Source organism: Miniopterus natalensis, chromosome 1 (assembly GCF_054644295.1).
Source record: "Miniopterus natalensis isolate mMinNat1 chromosome 1, mMinNat1.hap1, whole genome shotgun sequence".
NCBI lineage: Eukaryota > Metazoa > Chordata > Mammalia > Chiroptera > Miniopteridae > Miniopterus > Miniopterus natalensis.
Genome location: NC_142081.1, coordinates 6,626,291 through 6,650,667, shown reverse-complemented (window position 1 = coordinate 6,650,667; position 24,377 = coordinate 6,626,291). Strand labels below are relative to the sequence as shown.

The 24,377-nt window shown below is 39.0% G+C and overlaps 1 protein-coding gene across 2 annotated transcripts in view; it reads right to left on the bottom strand.

Annotated features, from left to right (window-relative positions):
• Positions 1-24,377, bottom strand: part of ATG2B (autophagy related 2B) — a 59,963-nt gene that overhangs the window by 11,507 nt on the left and 24,079 nt on the right. For both annotated transcript variants that reach the window (XM_016201016.2, XM_016201017.2), the window contains exons 16-34: positions 24,096-24,198; positions 22,403-22,598; positions 21,976-22,118; positions 17,307-17,464; positions 16,743-16,915; positions 16,155-16,305; positions 15,014-15,213; positions 14,533-14,613; positions 13,187-13,293; positions 12,932-13,024; positions 12,292-12,362; positions 11,846-11,922; positions 11,398-11,568; positions 9,192-9,333; positions 7,332-7,534; positions 6,127-6,353; positions 5,023-5,131; positions 4,037-4,231; positions 3,259-3,360 (exon numbers count right to left, since the gene is read on the bottom strand). In XM_016201016.2, the coding sequence (XP_016056502.2) occupies positions 3,259-3,360; positions 4,037-4,231; positions 5,023-5,131; positions 6,127-6,353; positions 7,332-7,534; positions 9,192-9,333; positions 11,398-11,568; positions 11,846-11,922; positions 12,292-12,362; positions 12,932-13,024; positions 13,187-13,293; positions 14,533-14,613; positions 15,014-15,213; positions 16,155-16,305; positions 16,743-16,915; positions 17,307-17,464; positions 21,976-22,118; positions 22,403-22,598; positions 24,096-24,198 (2,702 nt within the window). The remainder of the gene's footprint in view (positions 1-3,258; positions 3,361-4,036; positions 4,232-5,022; positions 5,132-6,126; positions 6,354-7,331; positions 7,535-9,191; positions 9,334-11,397; positions 11,569-11,845; positions 11,923-12,291; positions 12,363-12,931; positions 13,025-13,186; positions 13,294-14,532; positions 14,614-15,013; positions 15,214-16,154; positions 16,306-16,742; positions 16,916-17,306; positions 17,465-21,975; positions 22,119-22,402; positions 22,599-24,095; positions 24,199-24,377) is intronic.

Here is a 24,377-nt window from a genome sequence, read left to right as displayed (position 1 = left end):
CAGCGCAGATAAATCTTAGTGACATAATGTTGAGGAAGGGAAGCCAGACAGAATTCCATTCACATGAAGTTGTGAATGGTAAAAGCTAATCTATGGCGATAGAAATGAGGTCGGTGGTTGTTTTGGGGAGATGGAGACTGACTACAAAGGGACATGAGGGGACTTTGGAGGGTACAGAAAATGTTCTATATTTCAATTGGTGTTGGAGTTACTCAAGTGTATATATTTGTCAGGCTCCAACTGTACACCTAAAATCTGTGTATTTATTACATGCAAATTATACTTCAATACAATTGATTTTTTTAAACTTAAAAATTTGGTTTATTATTTATGCTAAACTTGCACTACAAAATAGTCATTTCTAGCTTTAAACCCTACCCGGTTTTGCTCAGTGGTTAGAGCGTCGGCCCGTGGACTGAAGGGTCCTGGGTTCGATTTGGCCAAGGGCACATACCTTGGTTGTAGGCTCGATCCCCAGCCCCGGTAGGGGCACGTGTGGGAGGAAACCAATGATGAGTCTCTCTCACATCGATGTTTCTCTCTCTCTCTCTCTCTCCCTTCCACTTTCTCTGAAAAGCAATGGAAAAAATATCCTCTGATAAGGATTAAAAGAAAAAGAAAAAAGAAAAAAAAGGTGCTCTGATAGAAGATATTAACAGTACAATGTAACCAAGTGTTAAAAGAATTACTTTTAATGTCATACTCAGGCAATTAAGCAATGATGCTGAAGAGTCACAAACGTGCAAACTGGTCCTGCTACACAGTCATCATTTCCAGCCTCAGCTGAGCACTTGCTTATCCCGCCCAAATGGCCTCACACCTGCTCTTCTAGCACGAATTAGGCCGTCATGTTTTCACAAAAACCTTAGGAAGGCTAACTCCATGCATTCCTTAAGACCTACTCAAGTGTCACCTCCTGCAGGAGGTGATTCCCGATCACCCCCCACTCTTCCAAACCCAGCCTGCCTCTGCTGGGTTAGGGTGCATCTCACCCTAAGCCTGTCTTTATCACATATACTCCCCACAGGTGGTGTCGTGTTTTACGCTGGTCTCCCCACACTGCATGGAGAACTTTCAGGATAGATGTTTATTCATCTTTGTGTCCCTGGCATGCTGGGACAGAACCTGGGGTGAGGCTGGCATTCAGCACATGATTTGGGATTAATTAGCATATCTTCCCTACAAAGATTTCCAGGCAGTTCAGCACTAAAATGAATACCAGACTAGGAGAGTCAGGAAATCTGGCCCCTTCATATTTCAGATCTCAAATGGCCTAGTTCTATGACCTTCATCATCTATTTACCCCCGTAGTTGGAGATCACTCCATCTGTGCAGTTTCCTGCCTACCCTACAGGCACACTGAGCTTTGGAAGCAATTGCACTGAACTTCAGCAGCAACGCAGCTTTTTAAAAACATGAGAAAACAATGTGTTGCTTTCATACTTACTGTCTATGAGCCAGTGGAGATAAATAAAAGAAAGATACGCTTGGTAAGAAAAATACCACTCAAAGCATTATCATTCATCAACTGACTTCTTTGCAAAAAGAAAAATGAAGAACATAAATATTTGGTTTTCTATCCAGATGACCATTTGCCATCTCAAAAGATGGTGTGCGGATCTTAGAAGCTGCCAACTAGAAAGGATTTCATAAGCAGCAGCATTCCTCCCTGAGGCCCACACATCTGTAGCACGGCTTTGTTTCCCAGGCTTCTTATCTTGGGGAATTATTTCCCATTCCTCTTCAGTTTAGTCATAACATTTATTTCCCTGACTGTTTTCTCTAAGATTAATATTTCTCCATTTTAAAATCATAATGCTTTATAGTTCTAAAGAAGAAATTAAGCTCAATATTAAAGCGAAGTCTATTAAGGAAAATTGGGCTTGCTAAGTCTGGTGAAGTCGTGCCATATAGATGTACCTTGTCAAATTTGTGCTTGCATGTGATTTCCACAGATGAAATTTCCCATAAATACTTCATCATATTCCTACTAGGCCAATGTACAGATAAGTTAAGTTAAAATATGGGCATCAAAAGATACTCTTCTCATAATGAGAAAACATAAATCTAAAGTTCTCCTTGGTAAGTCTGACCCAGCTCAGAAGCTACAAATATCAATGTAAAGTTGTGCTAAACTTCTGTTTCACAATACATTTTCTCTGAGATATGCCTATATTTTGTTTAAAATATAAATATTATTTAAGTTTATTTCTGAAATATCTGTTACTTATTTAAATAACAAATCAACATTTTTCAGTCAATATTAAGTGAACAGATAATGCTACCATCCCATAAACACTCTGTTTCCAAACCTGAGTTCACACCAACATAAGGTGTAAGAGGGGGGCTTGTTATTTCAGAAGCAGATCATTTTTAAAACTCCATTTATTTTCCTCAGTTGTTACATGATCTTTAACATTCTGTGCCAGGCACCAGGCTAAACATTTTACACACACTTGTCTCATTTAATCCTCTGTTTAAAAAATGATGCTACTTGTACTACTATTTCTTCAACTTTATCACTGAAGAAACTGAGGCTTGGAGAAGTTAAGTAACTTATCCAAAGCCACAAACTACAAAAAAAACCCTGAAATTTCAACCCAGGTCTGACTCCAAGCCTAGGCTCTTCACCACTGCACTGTGTCACTACAAGGCATCATATTTCCATGTATCTTGAATAGTTTGCAGAAGAGGCACCAACTATGTTTTGAACAGCAATCTGGCTCAAAACAAAACCCAGAATAATTTGATGGGATGCTTGTTAGAATATGGGAAAGCAGATTCCTTTATGTCTTTCCATAAATCTCTGTCATTTATGGCCTGTTTAGGTGTCAATTTTCTAATTTGTCATTTTACCCAGAGCAGAAGGAATTGTCTTCCAGGTGCTGCGACGAAGACACAATCCTTTCTATCTTTCAATCATATTTCAGGGATCCCTTTAAGACTCTCTGAAAATATCTGCTATCTGCACTAGAAGTATGTATGTGAGAATTAGACTAAACAGCAGGTTCAAGTGCAGCATCATGCAGCCCATGAGGAGACTGGAGAGAGCATCTAAGAGCGTTTACTCACCAACAGGTCCGACTCCAAAAGCCTAATAAATGCGCCCTGCTCTTTACCAGCAGAAGTCTGTGTTAATTGTGCAACTTGCACAAAAGTTAAATAATAAGCATTTAATTGCACTGGATTAAATCTCTCATTCCGAATGTGGGATATGTATTTCACCACAGTCCCATGAATTACACTCGCAGTACAAACCTGGTCGATGTTGAGGCGAAGGGGCATCAGCGACACTCTCAAGCAGCACTCCTGTGGTGACCTGCCTGACTCTGGGCGCACATGTAGTGCTTTAATTGTCAACTACAAAATAAAAGAGAGAAAACATATTTTCCCCAAAGATATTATGACTTTGTTCTCATTTTTAAAAAAAGAAAAAGAAAAAAATTACATTTCTATATTAGAACAAAAAGTGAAATTGTTTACCCTCTTTCCATAAAAACCTAGATCAAACTTTTCTGGGTCCCACACTCCCTCGAGAATCTAATGAAAGAAATGGGCTCTCTTCAGAGGGAAAAATGCACACAGCATCATGCGTGCACATGTGTTGTACGTGCACATGGCATCATACGTGCACATGCATCATACATGCAGTCTCGGGAGTCCGCTGAGCCCTGGTGCTAACCCACAGGCCTGCATTCCAGAGACGGCTTCCCCAGCATTCTCTCCTAGAGTCCTCAGCTAATCAATCATTCCTATTCCACCCTACAATACTGAATACTTTGTGCAGATCACTATGGACTTCCGGTTTCCCTCAGCTATCATTATATTGATGATTTTAGTTAATGGACCCTAGAAGTGACAAGTAAAATAATTTTTAAACCATAAAATTTTAAGCAGCATATTTAAAGAGGATTTTCATATTAAATTGGGAAAAAACATCCAATAATTTTCCCCAATCTAAATCTTCTGCAGTTAGATATAATAAAAACACTTTTCTGAACCACATATAACAAAAATATAAAGTTTTCAATTTTACCATGTTGGAATGAGCTTTTCGAGGCATTTCCTTACTGCAATACAGGTACAAGAACTTATTCATCTGCGATGTGGCCAGCCGATCTCGAATTTCAAGATCCTGCACGATGAACACCTGCCGGGAGACTGGGTGTTCCAAGAGGCTGGGGTCGCACTCCGGCTTACATGGGGGGTAGACCTCATGCTGAAACTTCACCTTCACAGACAGGAGGAAGAACACAAGGCCACCTTGATTTTCTCTTTGCAATGCAAAATATCACTCATATTCTTTGAATTCTCAGCTTTCTATTCCACTTTCAGAGAACATGACATTCCTTCATCTGTTCACCTGTTTATTGATCTGTGTGGATTCTACCACACAGGATAAGCTTGACTGACAGTTCTTATTTGAGCTTGGCAAAATCTCTATCCTTTCCCAGCAAAACCCTCCATGGGAATAAGATAGACAATTATTATCTTGCATACCTATGAAATTGCTTGAAAATGAATCAGTGAAAACAGGGTTTAAGTTTCAAAGCAAGCAAGGACACAATTAAATATATGGAACTGGCATCATTATAATAGTTCCAAATTAAGCACCCTAATATATGACACTTAGCACAATCCCAGACAAGCTGACAGAATTAAATATATATAATGTCACTGGGGGCCTGGCCCTACTGGTCTCTAGATGTTCACAGAGGACCTGACAGGTATGCTACCCAACACAGGCTTTCCCACATAGATACTCCAGGCAGTAGTTCCCCAAGTGTGGTCCTGGGAAAAGCAGTATCAGAACCACCTGAGAAGTCATTAAAAATGCATACTCGTGGGCCCTATCTCAGATCTACCAAATCAGAAACTGTGGCCCAGTGACCTGCGTTTTAACAAGCCCTCAAGGAGATTCTGGTGCTTGCACATGGGGGGGGGGGGGGCAGGTTGGTGCACTGCTAAACCCTCACTAATGCTCCTACTCCATGGAACTTCCCTTTCATGATGCCACCTTACCTTGCTTAATTGTATTTCCATCAAAAAGTCATGGTTTCTTCCTTTTCCCCCACAGACCGTATTACGTCCATGTCTTGGGGGCGTGTGGGAAGGTGAACTGTGGGGACTACTATAATTGAAAAAAAAACACCTTGTATTAAAGGAATATTCAAAGAAAGGTAATGAATGACCTCAGGAAAAATAACAAGATGAAAAGAAGTAAGATTACAGAGCTGTGAGAATACTGCCACAAATGTATGATCATAAATCGAAACCACAGCTTTTATACTATGGAGACACTGCGAACATGAATTTTATTACTGCCACGGCGGCAATCGTCTGCTTGCTAAACAGGAAAACCTTAACTATGATATGGCTGTTCATAGCACAGGACAGACTTGGAAATAAGACCTCCTTATATGTTCCCGTTACTTCAGAAACCCCTGACGGTCAGAGCACAGGTCCTAGAAATTCCAATGAATACAGAAAACATTTACAGTAAACTTGCAAGTGTTTAAAAAATTACTTTTAAATAGAAAACATCATTACACTGTTGCGCCAAAGATTACCACCTCATGAAGCCTTTTCTGTCCTGCAACCCCAGTGAGACTGTCTGTCCACTACCTGGTCCTCTATGCAGCTCTCTTCTGGCTCTACCAAGTAACACACCCTTTTAACAAGGCCCTCAGGAGCATGGACTCCACTTGGGACCAAGCCGCATGCTGGAGATTCAGGGCCGCACATGGTCCCTGCCTTCTGACGCACACACTTCACTGCCCTCAGTTGTTCATAAGCTGTCTCTCCCTTTTGAACCCAGGGCAGGGTCTGGGTCATACTCATTTTAGTGAATGTTGCCTCTAACACAGGCTCTGGCACATGGTAGGTACCCAAAAAATTTTGCTGAATGGAAATCACTTAAGTCACCACATTTTAGTAAAATACAAACATTGCAAATAAGTTTACAAAACAGAGAACTCCAACACTAACATTTAAAGAGTAACACAAATTACAAATTTTTAATAATACTTTATTAATAATTCTTAAAACAATAAATGCTACATATTTTCTACAAAAAGAATACACTGGCCTGCCAAATAAACTTACGTAGCAATGATTTTAACTTACATGTAACTTTTAGCTGGAGAGGCAGGAGGGGCTGCTCCAAAGTCCTTCCCTCCATAAAGGTGCCACACAAGAGAGACTTCTTTAACCACATACCGAACGACAGGGACGGGAAAGTGTAACGGGGCTCTGCTCGAGTCCGTCTTCCTCACCGGCAGACTGAAGTAATTGTCTCTTATCACAATCGCATCATCGACCATTATTTTTACAACTGGTTCTTCTTCCTTCTCCTGAAAGAAAGAAAAGGTAACACATACTGTCTTGTGTCAGTAAAAACCACTGGCCATGCTGCCTGTCTCAATGGGACTTCAGGATTCTGCATTCTTCCTAGTAATTTCAATGTGTAAAATGGGATAATGAGTACTGAAATTAATCATCACAGAAGATATTCTGCATTAACCATAAAGTGGACTCTCTGTTCTATGCAAAGTACTCCATAAGGATTTTTTATAATCTATAACTTGGCTTTGTAAACTACAATAAAAAGGCACAGGTTTAGTGCGTATGTGTCTGTGTTTAGTTCTTCAATTCAGAGTCAATATTGTATTCCAAACCTGACATACTTCAACATCCTGATCAAATTACCATGTTCTTACTAATGAGTTTATCCTGAATTTGATTGCTTTCGATTCCCCAGAACTTAGTCAAATAAATGCACTCACCGACTAAGTTACTATTGAGCAGTTTAAAACATACATACACTAAACAGTGACTCATTTTGAATGGGGTTGAATTCTAGCACCAATGCTTAACCATTTTGGTTAGTGAACTGTGGATTCATTAAATGCAGACCAGGCTTTTTAAATGTGGGCATGACTCTAAAATGAAAATTATGTCTATCAGCCAACCATCAGCCTTCACACAAACCACATCTTACCTCTCCCAGTTCTTGGACTAGCAACTCTGTGCAGCAGCCCTTTCTGCATGAAACTCCCCACCCTAAAGAGTTATCTTACTACACACATCATCTGTAGTTCAATCATTTATGAAGTAATTTTGCAAATATAGAGCATTCTTCTCTGAGGCTTTGAGAGATGTGTCATAGAGCTAGCAAAGCATAATGAACATTTATAGAGCATTAATAGTAAATTATAAAACAAAGTAATTCTGAACTAGAAAGAGTTAAAATCTAAAGATCCTTTTTGGCCTTTGATCAATTTGATTTTTAACGCTATCTTAAGGTCTCAATTATGTTATCAATTTATTACCTGAAAGGTTGCTCTTGGTGCAGAGAGAATGCAAAAGTCGTCATTTTCTGTGGGCACACCTGTCACTGCATCACTAATCAAGTGGTGGGTGAAGGAGGCGTAAGTGGGGCCAGGCTCCTGGAACACATTCCCACTCTCATCTGGAAACAGGAAGAGGTCTGAACAGCACGGCTCCTGAACATGACATTTTTCATCCAACACACCTAGGAAGAAAGATGACAGCAGTCAGTTTCAGCACATTCTGAAGCATCGACAATAACACTTAGAAAGCATTTTAACTCTGTGTCACACACATCATGTTGAGCGCTTTCACCTGCAAAATCTCACTTTTTCTTACAATAATCCTCTGACTGCTAATAAAAAGACTAAAAATAAGTTTGAAGCTCTCTAAGGAAAGAGTAAATGATGGTCTCATGAAACCAGTCTCCTCTTAGCTATCTGTGTTAGAGAAGCTAAGGAATTCAGCAGCAGCTGACTAGCGTTGACTGGAGTTTGGTTTTAGCCAGAATTTCCTATTGACAATTCCATACTGTGGGTAGAGCTCTGGAAGAAACTCCTTGGACAATATTGCAAGAGCAGGGAAAACTGGATGTACCCAGCACCTAAAACTACAAGCAATCTCTGCTTTTGGAGAGGGTGGGGAAACAGCTGCTGAGCAGGTCTGCAAGTGATTCTAAGCCACAAAGAGACAACTTCTTGGGGTGCTGGGTACACACATGGGACACCTGTTCTCAGGTAGCTCTCTCAATATGAAGTTCACAAAAGAGTGCATTTGCACCAAAATCTGTATGTAAACGTACATTTTTATATACTTTATTTCATACTAGATTCAACAAGTCTTTCTCTATTCAGTCATTCAAACCAAACACTTAATATGGATTGAGAACACTAAGAAGAATACAGGGACATTTAGCCTCAAGAGGCTCAGTGATAGATTTTAATTTGTCCATGGCAGCACCTTGAATTCACACATCTTTGTAAGTGCCCAGTGCCTAGTACAGAACCTTGTGTATTAAAGCTGCTCAATAAACAGCCATTCAATATTCTTTCCCACATAAGTAGGTCAGCTGCTAATATTTATTACAGATAATGTGGTACATAGGAAGCTGAAGGTTCCCATTCACTTCAAATTTAGAACAAAAGCAGCATTTAATGCTAAAGTCTTGTAACACCATAAAATAAGTTTTAACAATTAAGAGTTCAACAACATACAGAAATAGCTAAATTCATCCGATTAGAAAAACATTTTTAAATACATACTTCCAAATATTTAGATGCCCCCCATGGTCCCACCTGCCTGCCTATCCAACTTTAGTGTCTAATTCTTTTCAATAAGAGGGAGCTTTTGCTACAGCAATAGGCTGAGTTGCTGGGTGATTAGGGCTCCCACATGCCTTTGTCCATACCTCTTGATGTTAATGACCTGCTCTCTCCCCTCTACATACCTAAGTCCAATCCACTTTTTAAAAGCCAATTCATTGCACTTGCTCCAAAGTCTAATGCACAGTTCCAATCCTTTCCAAACAGCAGTTAGAATACATGACACATTCTGAAGTGTTTCTGTTTTACCTTTTCTAAATCATTCTAAGTCTGGTTTAGTGCCAGTTTGTTTTATTAACCTGTAAGCTACCAGAAAACATAAGCTCTGTCTTCCACTCAATCTGCATCCCCTACAACACCCTAGTCAGTATTACTGGTCTACTAGACACTCAATAAACACAGCTGAGTGACTAAGAAACATCCACCAAACCTCAGGCTTGTTTTTCTTTAATAAGTTACTTCTTGAAGAATTTATAAGAACACAAATACTGTAAGCCTCGACTGTAGCATCAGGGCTTCCAGAGAAAAGGTCTGTCTTACCGTTGGACTGTGGCTTCACAGAGGAAGCAGCCTGGTGTACATCAATCTCCTCCATGGCATCACTCATCAGATCCCGTAAAATCTGCTGATCGGCTTCAGGAAGTACTGGGCCTCGTGAGGACAACCGACCACCAGAATCTACCTACAGTCAAAGAAACTAATTAAAAATAACTGAAATTTCTCTGAAAGCAAACTATTTCACATTATTTTGTCCCTGAAAAACACTACATTTTACAAAAACACGAGAAACAGGAACATATTCATTTTTCTATATTCTACCCAGCAGCTGTTGCATTTGCATCTTAAGTTTTTTAGTATCATCTCATCCCAGCAACTGCTGGCACATAAAATTAATGTGTCATTGCCTCAAAACCAGTCCAAAGAACTGGGATCAGGAAGAGGCAACACATTAGAAGACAGAGTAGGTGAAAAAAGTGCCATAAAGCTGGGGGACAGGGGATCTCGCTCTGTGGAGTCTGACTTGCTCAAACCTGTCGGCTACAGGACTTTCACGCTTTCAAGATAAAGTCATCGTAGCTCACAGCCTCATTTCTTGGAATGGCTAGGTCAGGACAGTGCAGGGGGGCATACACAAGAGGGAATTCCAAATGGTGCTTCACGGATTCAATTCCAGCCCTGATGCTTAACCATTTCAGTTAGTGAACTGCAGGATTCATTAAATCCAGATCATGCTTTTAAAAGTGAGCATGACTAAAACGGAAAGATGCTATGATGATTACCAGAGGGGACTGGAGGAGGTAGAAGAGGGTACGGGGGGATAAATGGTGATGGAGGAGGCTTGACTTGGGGTGGTGAGCACACAGTACAATATACGGATGATGTCTTACAGAACTGTACACCTGAGACCTGTATAATTTTATTAACAAATGGCACCCCAATACATTCAATAAAAAAGTAAAAGAAAAAAGAATTAAAATAATAAAATTAAATGCAAAGATCCAATTTGAAAGGGATAATTTAAAATAACTTTTAATAAACTGGAGAATGTTTCCAAAAAGAGAATCAACAGCAGAGCGCCGAGCGAGTCAGAAATCCTTTATCATCGGTAAGAAGAGTACAGCTGTACTTAATAAACTGATGAACAGAATAGATTCAATGACATGGAAGCATAGATGAGACTGACGAATGTCAGAGGGATGGAGGAGGGCAGGTGGGTGGAGGGGGAGAGAGTAACCAAAGAATTTATATGCATATATGCACAACCCACGGACACGGACAGTGGTGGGGAGAGGGACTGGGGAGGGGGAAGGGATGGGGTGGAATAGGTCATTGGTGAGAAAAAGGGACATCTGTAATATTTAAAACAAAAATAAAATTAAAAAAAAAAAAAGAGTGCAGCTGTACGAATCAAAAGCGGAGGTGTAACAAAGACAAACGCGAGCTCATCCTGAAGGACAGGGTGCACGGCCGTCAGGCCCTTACCGGAGGCTCCATAACCTCAGGTAATGAGAATTCTGTTCACAGCAGAGGTGTGAAGAAGAATGAAAACACACTGAAAAATGTAAAAAATGCTGGACAAGCTGAACGTTGTTCAATCTGGACATAAGAGAGGGCAGAGCTGGCACTTCAGGGCAAAAGAAAACACTGAACCAGGAATCAAAATAGCTGAGTTCTGTTGCTTTCTGCTACTAATTACCACAAATCACCTAAATTCTCTGGATTTTATTTCTTCACCTATAAAGCAGATAATAATCTTCAACCTCTGTACAGCGCTGGGTTAAAGGAAGTCACATGAGGTAGTAGAGGGAAACCTGGATAGTGTTATGATAACAAACATGGGAGGCGGTATGACATGAATAAGTCTCCTGGTAATACCACCAACTCCTGCCATCGATTTTCTCTTAGCATTTTTACACACAACCTGCATATAACAAGCTCTTACATGATAAATGCTTGCTTTCCTCAGGATGAATGAAAACAACCTAAGTCTAAGGAAAGCATTATGTTAGTTGAGACTGATGCTCTGAGACGCAGAATATCACTCAGGAGAATGATATTCCAAAAGGGCCCATGGAAGCCCCTTCGCAGACCCCCTTCCTCTGAGCTAAGGAGTAGACAGATGATTTTTCAGTTTCTGGTCTATCTCACGCCTGTCAGAAAGGCCCTGCTGACATAAACATGTCACTCACGCAGCTGGGATGGGGCAGGGGGGAATTAGTTCAACGAATGGTGTTGCCGACTATACCGTGGTCTTTCTTGGAGGGGCTCCTGGCTCCATCTCCGCCTTGTTGGCTGCATGTAGGTCGCCATAGCTTGCGATGTACTGAATGAGGTTCATTAACGCAGCACAAGAGTCTGAGCATGTTCTGACATGGACAACGTCGCTGGAACAGTGCAACTCAAAGCGCGAGTCGGTCTGGACATGACACAAGGAAAAAGGGTGAAATCTTTCCAAACAAGAGGCAAAATTTTCCCTTTTTGTATAGTTTTACATGAAATAAAATATTATATGACAATTTGTCTTATTGCAGGAAATGTGTACTTATAGTAACTCAACCTTCATTTTAAAATATTTTATCTATTTTTGAGCAAAATCAGGTAAGTGGAAAAAAATTCTATAGCAAAGTCAATACTTCTTTAGCCCCTCCAATAAAAAATACAACTAAAAATTTCCATTTATTTTAATAACTTACTTGCTCTCCATCAGAACCAGACTTCACTGCAGTTATGGTTAATTCCAAAAGCCCCATATCCATCACACGAACATAATCTAAAGTTTTAAAAACGAATTAATAAAATGTTTGAGTATAGCTTTCAAAAAATGCTTATCCAATACCTAATAAAACTAGCATCTCTACAATTCATGGCAGGCAATGCTAGAAATATTTATAATGCAACAGAAATATGATTCATCCTACAAAAATCCTACAATTCATTTTAGTTAGAAACAAAATTTGTCTTATATTAAAATAGAGTATATAAAATTTGATACACTTAAGGACATTACAACTTTAAACTGATATTTAATAAAATCTTTAGTTCACTGGCATCATTCCAAAATTAAATTCTTTAAAATATTCGTACACAAATAAAACAGAAACACATTCACCTATTTCAGATCTGGGTCTTTAACTCTTACCTCTATTCAGATTCACAGTGACAGTGTTACACTTGTCAGACAGATGTAAAGCAGCTTCATCTAAGATTATTCTGAGAGGGGAAAAAGATAAAATTAACATCTAAGAAACTAACCTCGAATATATGCACTTGATCACTATATACATAGTTGTATCATTCTTTCTCACATAAATATTATCAAGGTCACATGCAGCCTCTAACTTATAAAATGTTAAAGAAATGTAACATTTCTTTAAAACTCAGTGCTTAAGAGTGCAAGGAATATTTAAATGTTGTAAAGAATGAAATTAAATCATCTCAAATTAATTCTGAAATTTCAGCAGTTTTTTTTTTAAATAGATGCCCAAATTCACACGGTTTAAATTATGAAAACTAAGTGTCCCAGGTATTATGGGAAGTTTATATATCTATTTTAAAAAGGTAAACTAACAGTCTTGAGAATTATTTCCTCCCTAAAAATGAAATACAGTAATGAATAGAAGGTGAATCATCTGAGAGAAAAAAATTGAAAAGGGGGATAGAGGGATATGGCTATTAGGAAAAGAATGCCGATTTTAACAAAAGACTGAGAATCTAATCCAAGGATTTAGTGTACATTTAGTTTAGCTGCATTTAGTGTACAATGAAGTTCACATTGGTACCTGAGTGTAGAAGATGACTTATCCAAGGCAACACTACTGGAAACGCTGAATGTTTCAACAGTGAGAAGAGCTCGGATTGGCAAATAGAGAGGCCTGCCAGCATAAAGAAACATCAGAATGTCAGTCCCCTGCAGGAACAGAAACTCCTCTTAAAGAGCATTTTGAACCTTAACTCTACTGAATTATGTGGTTTCTCCAAAACTTAGCACATATTCTAAATAATAGAATTTTATTCTGTCCAATTTGTGAACTAACCTATAATCAAGTGCACAGCTCCAGAGATGAACATGAAAAGTTGTAAGTGAAGTTGGAGGATTATATCCAAGAACAGGTTCATCAGCAATATTCAAGAAGTATAAAATCTATAATCACAAAAATATAAAATGCCCTGCTTTAGAAGAAAAAAAAGTTTTGATATGATATCAATACCAATGTAAAACAAAATATCTCACACAAAAAGCAACCATTTATTGTCAAATCATAATGCTAAAAGGGAAAAAAAAATCATCATTTTGAAGCAATTCATTTCAAAAAGTATTTACAAAACTAGAACTTAAAATAAAAAGGCCCATCCAACAACTACAATGCTACAGAAACCTTAGAAAAATCATCTTATGAAACTAACAAAGTATGTATAATACACCTTCACATTATTTTGCTTGGAACGAGTCTTGAAAAAGATTTTCCTAAATACTGCTTAAAACTGTCCACCTGGTTTTCAAAATAACCCACTGTTCAGAGAAATTCTTTATCCTTAATTTATACCTAGCTCAGTCTGAAAACCAACCCCTCTCCCCAACATCTATTCTCACATATTTCTAATCTGAGCAAACAAGAAGGTTAGGCTAAATCTCTCCCTTACAGCCAGTTCAGTGTTCATAGTAACCATTTATCTACCCCCACTTTACAGATACAGGTATACAGATGTAGATACAGATATTCTAGAGAATATCTTGTCATGTTTCCATAGGTAGGTAGGTAGGTAGATAGAATATCTCCTGTTTCCTAATGCTTTTAGGAAAAAAACCTTCTGAAAACATTCAAGTTTAAAATAATTTATTATTTTCCAAGCACACAAAAAAGGTTCCCCTTTCCAAGAAAAACTAACAGGAATCAATGCACTCGTTTTCATTCTCACATAGAGCTAACTTCTTCCCCAGTGTCCTCTGAAAAATAACCAACTGTATTTCATTAACCACATCCAGTTATTAAACTGGAAATTAATCCCAGGAATCCTTACAAATGCCTCGAAGCATGCTACTGGCTCAGAGAACAATTCTGAAATTATGGCATGTAAAGAATACACATCATTTGCTGCTCCGCTGTGCAGGCACTCTACAGGCCCTGGACCCAATCTCTTCCCTTTAGGCATAAAGGATAACTCTGTCTCTCAAATGTTTAGGGACCAAACTTGAAGGAAAAAGACCAATCACATTCTGGATGCTGATGATGGTCTATTTCCTAACCTAAAAGGTGGTTATACCAGGAGTGCTTGCTTCACGGTAATTCACTGTGCTGAACATTTATGACGTGTGAACTCTTCCGTATGCATATGTCAGTATAAAATAAAGAAAGCTGATACATGCACACAGCTCTCTTACCTGCTCGTGCCAGCTCAGCCCAGAAGGGAGTACTCTGTGCTGGAGAGTGGCTCCTTTCAGTCCCACAGCAATGAGAAATTCCTATACGGCAACACAAAGAATTACACTTACCACCTGCACACCCCTCTAGTTCAAAACTTGAAGTCTTCCTAAACAAAATAAATGTGTTGCCTTTTATGCAATCATTTTAGCTACAAATCAAATCAACAGCAAGTATTTAATGGTATAAAAGAATAAAATACAGCCCGGCCGGGCTTGGCTCAGCGGTTGAGCGTCAACCTAGGATCCAGGCGATCAGGGTTCTATTCCCGGTCAGGGCACATGCCCGGATTGCGGGCTCGATTCCCAGTCGGGGGGGTGCAGGAGGCAGCCGATCAATGACTCATCATTGATGTTTCTCTCTCTCCCTCTCCTTTCCTCTCTCTGAAATTAATAAAGATATATTTAAAAAAAAAAAAAAAAAAAGGAATAAAATACAGACCTTTGTATTGGACTCAGATTTATCAGACAATATTTTAACTGCTACAGAGAGCATATTCAGGCTGTCTCCTCCAACACCATCTGAAGAAGCTCTACTGGGGCCATTCTCTTCAGAGCAATAAATAGTAGGTTCCAACCAATGCGGGTGCGTTGCACTGGGCAGTCGTACTTCTGTAGGAAGAATCACTCCATCCACTGCACCTACATGCACATTGAGGTGAAAACATAACAAAATGATATGAAATTAGTTCACAGACTTCTATAACTGAAAACAAAAATCCATGTACTTCCACTAAATACAGCATGATTCTAGAGGCAAAATGAGCGAGAACCAACTTGACATTAGTAACCCACCCCTCTCTACTAATGTTTCTATGACTGGCAGTATCCATCATCAAAAAAATTAAGATTTAAAATGCTAGGATAATTAAATTTAAGTAGGAAAATCTAGTAAACATTAAGAATGTGCAAGTATCTCATGTATATTTACAAGGAAACACAGGAAACGTGCTCAAAGAATGGTGAATTCTGTGTCTGTTACTAAAAGGAAATACTATTTGACAATAAAGAATGTCAAGTCCCATCAACTGATGAATAGATAATAAGATATGGTATATCCAAAAAATGGAATATTATTTGGCAATAAAAAGGAATGAAATACTATACACTCCTATAAACCTTGAAAACATAATGCCAGTTGCAAAAGGGCATATATTGCATGATTTGATTCATAGGTAACATCAGGAATACTAAACCCATAGAGACAGAAAGCAGACTAGTGGCTGCTTAGGGCTGGGGGGATGGGAGGGTTCCAGCTAAAGGGTACAGAGTTTCCTTTGGGGATAATGAAAATGTTCTAAAGTTGATTGTGATTATGGTCACACAACTGTGAAATACTAAAAACTACTGAAATGTATTTAAATGGGTGAATTATATATATGTAAATTATGTCATATTGCAAAAACAGAACAGTCAACTTCTAATTCACAATAAGTATTACTTTGCCAGTGGAATCAGAACACCCCACAAAAAATAATTTCTAATACCAGAGTTCTGTTCTCAACAGATTTTCTTTATTAAACAAAATTTGAACATGTCTAAACAGAAGTGAACAAAACACGCATATTTAACATTTGTCCTACCTTTGTGGTATAGACTGAAGGTGCTGGAATGAAGGCAGATGTAGTGCTTGTCATCAAAACCTTCGTATTTTGTCACACAAAATAATGAACCACTACTGAACTCTAACCAGAATTCACCATGCTTGTTTTCCAGCAGATCTCCATTATCTTGCTAATAAACAGATCAAAAAACAGAGATGTCATTATTTAAATGCAGAAAACCTGGGACAGAATCTCTAATGTTGCAGCCCAGTGGTCTGGCTCTGACCCCTCCGACAAGGTGGTATGAAAAGCTGAGTAATTAAATGGGGCCTCTTCTGTCAAAGGAACCCTGTACTTCATCACCCTTTGCAATGGGCAAGCTGCTAGTCACCACCTCACGAGCAGAACCAGCACATTTCCCAAAGGAAGGTGCATATAATGTTTGTCTTATGATCTGCAACGAAAAGCAAATTTCCAAAGTTGCCGTCATCATGACCTGCCACAAAACTGGTCCTGATCTTCAGTCACTGAAACAGCTTCAAACCACCTCAGTTACAGGATGCACTACCATGGCAGATTTAAAATAAGGTGCTCTTGGAGAAACACTGGAGGTTTGTAAATCCTCACCTTTACATCTGTAAACACTGCCATTAATCCATGATTAATACTCAGAAGAATGGAGAGAAAACTTTGTGAGTTCTTGTTCTGAGAGTCCAGTTTTTTTTTCCTACGGGATCGATAGTTGGGATCAAGAGTAGAAAAATACTGCAGAGTTTCCTCCTCAGATCCACTTTCCTCATCTGTGAGAAATAAATGTCACAATGACGTGGTTCTGACAGCTTCTTTAAAAAAATAACAGCTTGAACATTATCACAAAAGTATTTATTTATTTTACAACCTGTTTATTTTTACAAAGAATCTGATATGACAATAAACCTGTACTTGCTATGGTTTTTCACTTTACCACTGAACTTCAGACAATATGTAGAACTATCACTATAAAGATAACATATTTCATTAATAATATTCTCAATATACAGATAGAAGCGAGGAAATACAAATTACTAAAAAATATTATAAAATATAAATGAAAAACATCATCAAAGAAACATTTTTAAATACATCAATTGAAAAGGCTACTACTTCATTGATAAACCAGGCAGCGACCTCAGAACAAATTTAAATCATTACCATAGTGAACTGTAGACTTAAATGGAGTAAAGCTGTCCTTGTTGAAGGTATTGATCAGCTGACTGGCTACTGAAAGTCCAACACCATATGAAATATTTTCAAAAGTCTCTACTGGTGAAGGAGCTGTTGGTTCCCAGAGCAGCAAGTCATTAAAGATCCTGTAAGACAACGTTGAAAAATAAGTACATAATTCCTAGTTCAACTGAAGGCAAACTAAAGAATATCCCTTTAAGACATCGCATGAATAATAAGTTTTCTAAATGGTGAAATAGAAACTAGATCCTACAAAAGTTTTTATTTAAATATCAGTTATGTTCAGATAATAGAAAAACAACTGGCATGACTATAATGCAGGGCAGTGAGAAAGGAATCTGTACAATAAGAAACCTAATGAGATACCTGCCTACCTTTGCCTGTGTTAGGTGCATCAAATTACATACACGTAAATGCACTTTAAAGAGGGAAGTTAAATTTTTTTAAAAACACCTAAGAACAAAATGAAGACTGTTCACACATGTGAGAGCACTCTGTGAACTAGAACAGATCCTGCACTGTCTCACTTGACCCACCCACCACTCCTGTGCACAGTCAAGGAAGAACCTTCACTCTCACTTGACACTTGAAGAACCTGCCTCATTAAGGTTTAGTGACCTGCCCAAGGTCACACAGCTACTTAGTGGGAAAATTGGGACCAGAGCCCAGATCATGGCCAGCTCCTAACACACGTTTCCATTACGCACTTTCTCTAGGGATATCAGCTTTCTCTCTTCACCAGATTCACTGGGAAGGCTGCATGAGATGAAGGATACATACAGAACAGGGAACAGAGAAAGGAAATCTTTCTAACTAGCTAGATGGCCAAGTCAATACTGGTGACTAATGGAGAGACAGATGTCAAGCTAGCTACCACCAGATCCTACTTTTGAAAAGAAATATTTGTCACTATTTAGATGTCTTTCTGTCCTTACCTTCCCCTCATCATCCACATCTATGTTTTCGTGCAAACAAAGACCTCACAGTATCCTCTAAGAGGCCTTTTGTTGGGTTTGGACCCGTAGCATGTGCACACACACATAATTCAACCGCAGCACCTATAACATGCTACTGCATTTCCTTGTTACCTAGCTGCAGCCCCTCAGAGACAGGCACCTGTGTCCTGGTCATCTCCACACGTGCCCAGCACAGCGGCTCTCACAGAGCAGGCAGTGACGGCTTGACGATGAAGGGACCAGTGCATGACTTACACAGAAGGACTGCCAAAAGCACAGACTCATGTAAAGCCTGTGTGAACACCAAGCAAGGTGCCAAGCAATGATGCAGCCCTGCCCCTTCCTGTGAGAAACCACTTGCCTGGGAACTTCCCGGGCCAATTCCTGAGCTTCTGAAGTCCTAGAAAGTATACTCCAGGACTAAGAACTGTGGCTCACAGTAGACTGTAACCCCCACCCAAAAGGACCCTTCATGGAAGCATCTCTAGGTGAAAGACACCAGGGATAGAGAGCGGAAATATGTCTCATCTCAGACACAATGACAGCTGTGCCCCAGACTGTGTGGTGCTTCCCCGGCTCGCTGCTTCTTGGGCATATTTATAAAACAAAAAAGTTTAAATCCAGATCTCAGTCTAAACTCCTATATAAATAAATAATGAAGGTGTAAAACGAATATCCACAGGAGATGCTCTTCCTTCACCTTACCCCTACAACCATTCTCCTATCTTCATAGGTTATCAAGAAGCTATTACTTAAAATAAAACCTGGAGTTCATGGCATGTAAAGAAAGTTTCATGATTTTACTGTTTTCCTTATTTATATTTTGGTCTAAGCAGTCTCGATATCATTAATACTATAAAACACTGAGTAATGTTTTTAAAACCAAGAAAGAAAACACAAGATATTTAAGGACACATCACCATGATTCTGTGGCTATGAGCCTGAAACATAATAGAAGCTCAACAAATGCTTAATAAACCTAGAATTCTTTTTTATATTCCATTCTAAAGGACTATTAACACAGAACATAATTCTCATGTACCTGAAACTGAGACTGTCTTTTTAAAAAGAGCTCGCTGCCCTGGCCAGTTTTGCTCAGTGGTTAGAGTGTCAGCCCTCGGACAGAATGGTCCTGGGTTCGATTCTGGCCAAGGGCATGTACCTGGGTTGCAGGCTCAATCCTTGGCCCAGGTCAGGGCACATGCGGGAGGCAACCCATCCATGTGTCTCTCTCACATCGATGTTTCCCTCTCTCTCTCCCTTCCACTCTCTCTGAAAAGCAATGGAAAAAATATCCTCGGGTGAGGGTTAAAAATAATAATAAATAAATATATAAATAAAAAGAGCTAGTTGACCAAGGCACTAAAGGAATAAACCAATATTTTAAATGTATAAAGAGTTGGTTATAACTCCTGTTCAGAGAGATTTTTTTAAAAATAACATATATGTAAAGACATTACAGATACATTAGCAAACTTTGAACAGGACCTGAGGACTAGATGGCAGCATGTATAATATTAATATCCTCATTTTGATTGGTAGACTGTGGCTACTATAGAAGATGCCCTTGTATGTGGGAAATACACACTCAAGTGCTCAAAAGCTGAAGGGATCAGCAACTTACTCTCAAATGTTTCAGGAAAAAGAGTTCTTTTTGCTGTACTTGCAACTTTTCTGCAAGTTTAAGAATGTTTGACATTTTTTAAAAATAATGTTAATTTTAAAATTTATTTAAGGGGCAAAGAATTCACACCCTGAGGAACTTACATGTGTGACTGACATGATCCACAGGGTAAGGGGGCACTTCAGTGTTGACCTAATTCTAGGGGCCTGAGAGATCAAGTGGGCAGAGCAAGATAGACCAGAACTCTCTTAAGCAACCCTCATTTAACCAACTCCCCAGACAAACAGACACTCTCAAGTTCCCTGAAATAGGCAATCACTACCCCACCTGCCACCCTGAGGATGTCCCCACATGCTGACGGCCGCCTGCTGGTGCAGACTGCTCTCTACTCTCTAGCACAGTGGAAAGCTTCTCCTACCAGCTAAGCTCTGTTTTGTATCTTCACCATGGGTCAGTGGTGTTTGGCCTCAAGTGTGCTCATCCCAGCTGTATTTATTATTGTAAGTACAGTTTAATTAAATGTTGTGTTAACTGATGACCTTTAAGTATACAGACTGAGGTAGAAAAAGTAGTAAAACCTAGGACTCTGCACTCAGATTGTTTTGGAACTATTTTTTTTTCACTCCACTTCAAAGAAACTGAAACTGAAAATTACAGACAAAGCCTCTGGGTATGCATTACACAAAATTCCAACCAGTGACTCATACTGAAAAACAGGCCTTTTCCTATATTTAAAAAGTGGTAAATATGCATAGAAAGTGTAAAATGGATTAAGCCCTTCTAATCTCTGGGCTGGACCTTGAACTAATCATTTTACTTTGCTCAGGTTAGCCCTGCACATTTGTTGGCTCTTAGCAGACATCCCTCAAGTACAAAATATGAAGAATAGTCTGGAGATCAGTACTTTCCAAACTTTAGATCAAATGTAAACCCTAACAGTTAAAAAAATTATGAAAGCTCTCCAATGTGAACTTATAAATTATATGCAACTATTTATAAATTATGTATTATAAAATAATCTCATCTTCAGACAACTGAACTAAGTAGATCTTTCTGGAACTTAATTTCCTGATTCTGAGACCAACAGTCCTTGTCAATGGTAGTCAATGAGGAAACCCAGAGCTTATTCTTAACAGTTCAGGAATAAAGGGCCAGTGATATTTGATACCAAGCAAATCTATAGCAGAAACAACTACCTGAAGTTTCCGAAGATTAACAGAAATTAGGATAACCTGCTTACATATGGAAAGCTAGTGATGACAGACACTGAGGACATCTTTATCCAGAACCTTCAGGTATGCCACAGAGGAGATTCCTTTGGTGGGTGGGAATGATAACAACAGATGACTACTGAGTACTTTCTGCGTGCCAGGCACTGTTCTCAGAACTTCCCAAGTGTATCAGTTACACTTGGAAACAACCCACTGAGGCCAACACAAGCATCAGCTCCATTGACAGATGAAGAAGCTGAGCTCATGAGGCTACGTAAACTGCCCAGGTCTTCACAGTCCATGACCTTCTACTCTAGAAAGCCATTTATTTCAACACATATTCTAGCATATATGTTTAAGGGGCTTTACATATAAGTTTAAATTTTTATACAGAAGTTTATAAGCTAGAGTTTATCATTCTAATAAGATCCCTTTTTTGACTCTGAAAAAGGATGATCCTTGAACAAAGACTCCAGGGTTCTGACCCTACCCCAGTATCTGCTGGCCCTCTACACAAGTATCTCCCAGCTCTTTCATGTCATTGCACACACAGAAGAGGTACTTGCTCAGTACCTATGTAAGGTGACAGAGGGCAACAAGCCAACGTGAGGGCAAAGGGAATAAATATCTCACACACAAGTAAGGCAGTTCCCAGACACACTGGTTGGCAACAGCTATGACAAGAGCACACTGTAATAGCAACGAACCTGTATTCAGCACCATACAAGTACACAGAGGTGGGAGATAATACTGAAGCAAGGAAAGAAAGTGGGTAACAGGGAGGTAGGGAGGTAGTTAGGCAGAAAAGTCCATCCCAGAGATTCCACTAAACAGGTTTAACTCACCTATTATAAAGCTTCTCATAGAAGCTTTTATTGGGTAGTGTTATGTAAATATTGGGCAACGTAAGTTCCAGCACATAGTGAGAATTGCTGATTGCTTTATCCTGAAACTCGGTCATTTCTACAGGGTCTCCTGGCATCACCATCTAAAATATAATAGTTTAGTGCAAAAAAAAATGCATCACATAACCATTGTATGTTTAAAATAGTAGTTGCATCTTCTTACTCTAGACAGGACTTGATATGTCAGCAAATAAATAAGCATCTAACTTTTAACTTTAACCAAGAAAAAAAAAGATTATTATTCAACTCTGGAGTTAAAAACCTAGCACAAACAGTACACTAAGTATTTTTTTAAAGAAAAAGAATTAAAACCATTGCTACGTGATTCAAGAGAATTCCTTCGTGGCTTGCTCACACTCTCTTTTACCTGTTCGTTTTCAAACATTACTCTTCGAGAAGAAAAGGGAGAGGGGGCGGGTCTCCTCAGGTCACACACGTCTTTCAGGGAATGAGCACCACCTTCCTCTTCTTCCTGATAGTGGCCGTCACTCTCCTCTTCTTCCTCGGCCGCAATTCTCTCCAAAATGGAATGCATGGCTGGTGGATTCATCTTCAGTACGATTCTGGTAGCAAAGACAATTTTAAAAATCAAGATCTATGTGTCAACTGCAAAACTTTAACTTCTATGCAACTTAATGCAGAGACCACTGATAGAACCATTAAGGGTGGGATTCAGCTTCTCTAGTCTAATGATATCTAATCTACCTCATTTCTGAGCATGTTGTAAACTTAAAAATGTGGAATTGATGAAACAAGTAAATTAAAAAAGGCATTAACATTTTATTCTTAGCTAACTGAAAAGCTGATCTTTTGAGGATACAAAAATTATTTTTAAATTGCACTAATAATCTACTTATTCTTGCTAAGCCTAATCCTTTACATGCAGTCTGTTCCACTATTACGGAATACCTGCATACCTAGAAACCTTGTGTTATAAAAATTTCAAATGGAAAAGGAGAGGCTGATTAGGGAATATTTTCAGAATTGCAACGACAAAGTCATCTTTTCCTTCAGGATCTTTAATAATGAAAGGGTTGTGTTCCTCCTCTGCTGGCCATCACTAGCATAAGCCTCTCCCTTGTCACCACATCGGCCCACTGTCATGATGAGGCGTGTTCCCTAAACAAGACAGGCATCTGTGTTGCATCTGGAATGGCTTTTTCTTTTTTACTACGCAGGTGGTACCAGTTGGTTCTAATTATCAACTTTAACAACTGTTTCCTAATTTATAGTTATCCTAATGTATATTGTGCTTCCAAATTACATAGTTGAAGTAGATCCATTTCTTACGATGAGAACTCATGCTGTAAAGTCCTGCGCCTTTTCAGGCCTGCACTGACAATGTCCGTCCTGAGGTCTGACAGGTCTGATTCATAGGTGGGGGGTGTAAAAGAAGGCAGGCAGGAACATGGCACCAAAAAGACCACTTGTAGAAAGGCTTCAAATACTTAGTTTTCAATATAATAGTGGATTGGTATTTCAACTAAATTAAGTTCTAAATATAATCCAAGCCCACTATCAGACTAATTTAATCTAATGAATGGTCACTCTGCTTAAGGGATCCTGAAGCAGTGGTTCTCTAAGTCCAAGTGCACTCTGGAATCACCTGGGGTAACTTTTAAACTATACTGATGCCCTAGCTCTCACCAAGAATCCCAGGATGGTGCCCCAGATTTGGAAAAAAACAGTCCCAAAGCATCAGTGACTATAAAACTCACTTGACAACTAACCAAATGGTAGCCTATGACATCTCTTCTACTGCAGCCTTGAACTGTTTTTAAAATGGTCAGTGATTCTTTGGTCCCTCTACTTAGACTAGGCAGCTTGAGACCAGAGAATACACCTTCTGCTTACACCTCTCACAGTACCTAACAGACTACTTTCATAGAGCAATAATCAAAATATATTTTTTACTTCATTTGTCCACCTTCCTCTGGGTTCTCTCATCAAAGCTGGATATTTTTAGCTTAAATTTAATAGCCAGAATGAGGGTTAAAAAGAGTAATTTCTTTTTTAAAGGAAATTCTCATTAAATGTATGTATCATATCCGTTTACTTACCGTGGCCAGTCAAAGTCATCTGACGACGTTGTATCTCCATCTACTCCACTAGACACGTGAAGAAACTTAATAGATGGCTCTCCTTTATCTTCCTGGAATGACCCTGATAAAAGGAGACCGATTAATCGAAATGCATTTCTTCTCAAGGGCTAAAAGGTACTTTCCTCCTTAGGGGAGCAAAGATCCTCTAAATCAGGAACATAATGCAACATTACGTTCTACAGCATTTATTTGTTTGGTCCTGTTTCTTATGTACATGTGGGGAGACAGGGTGAGGCACAT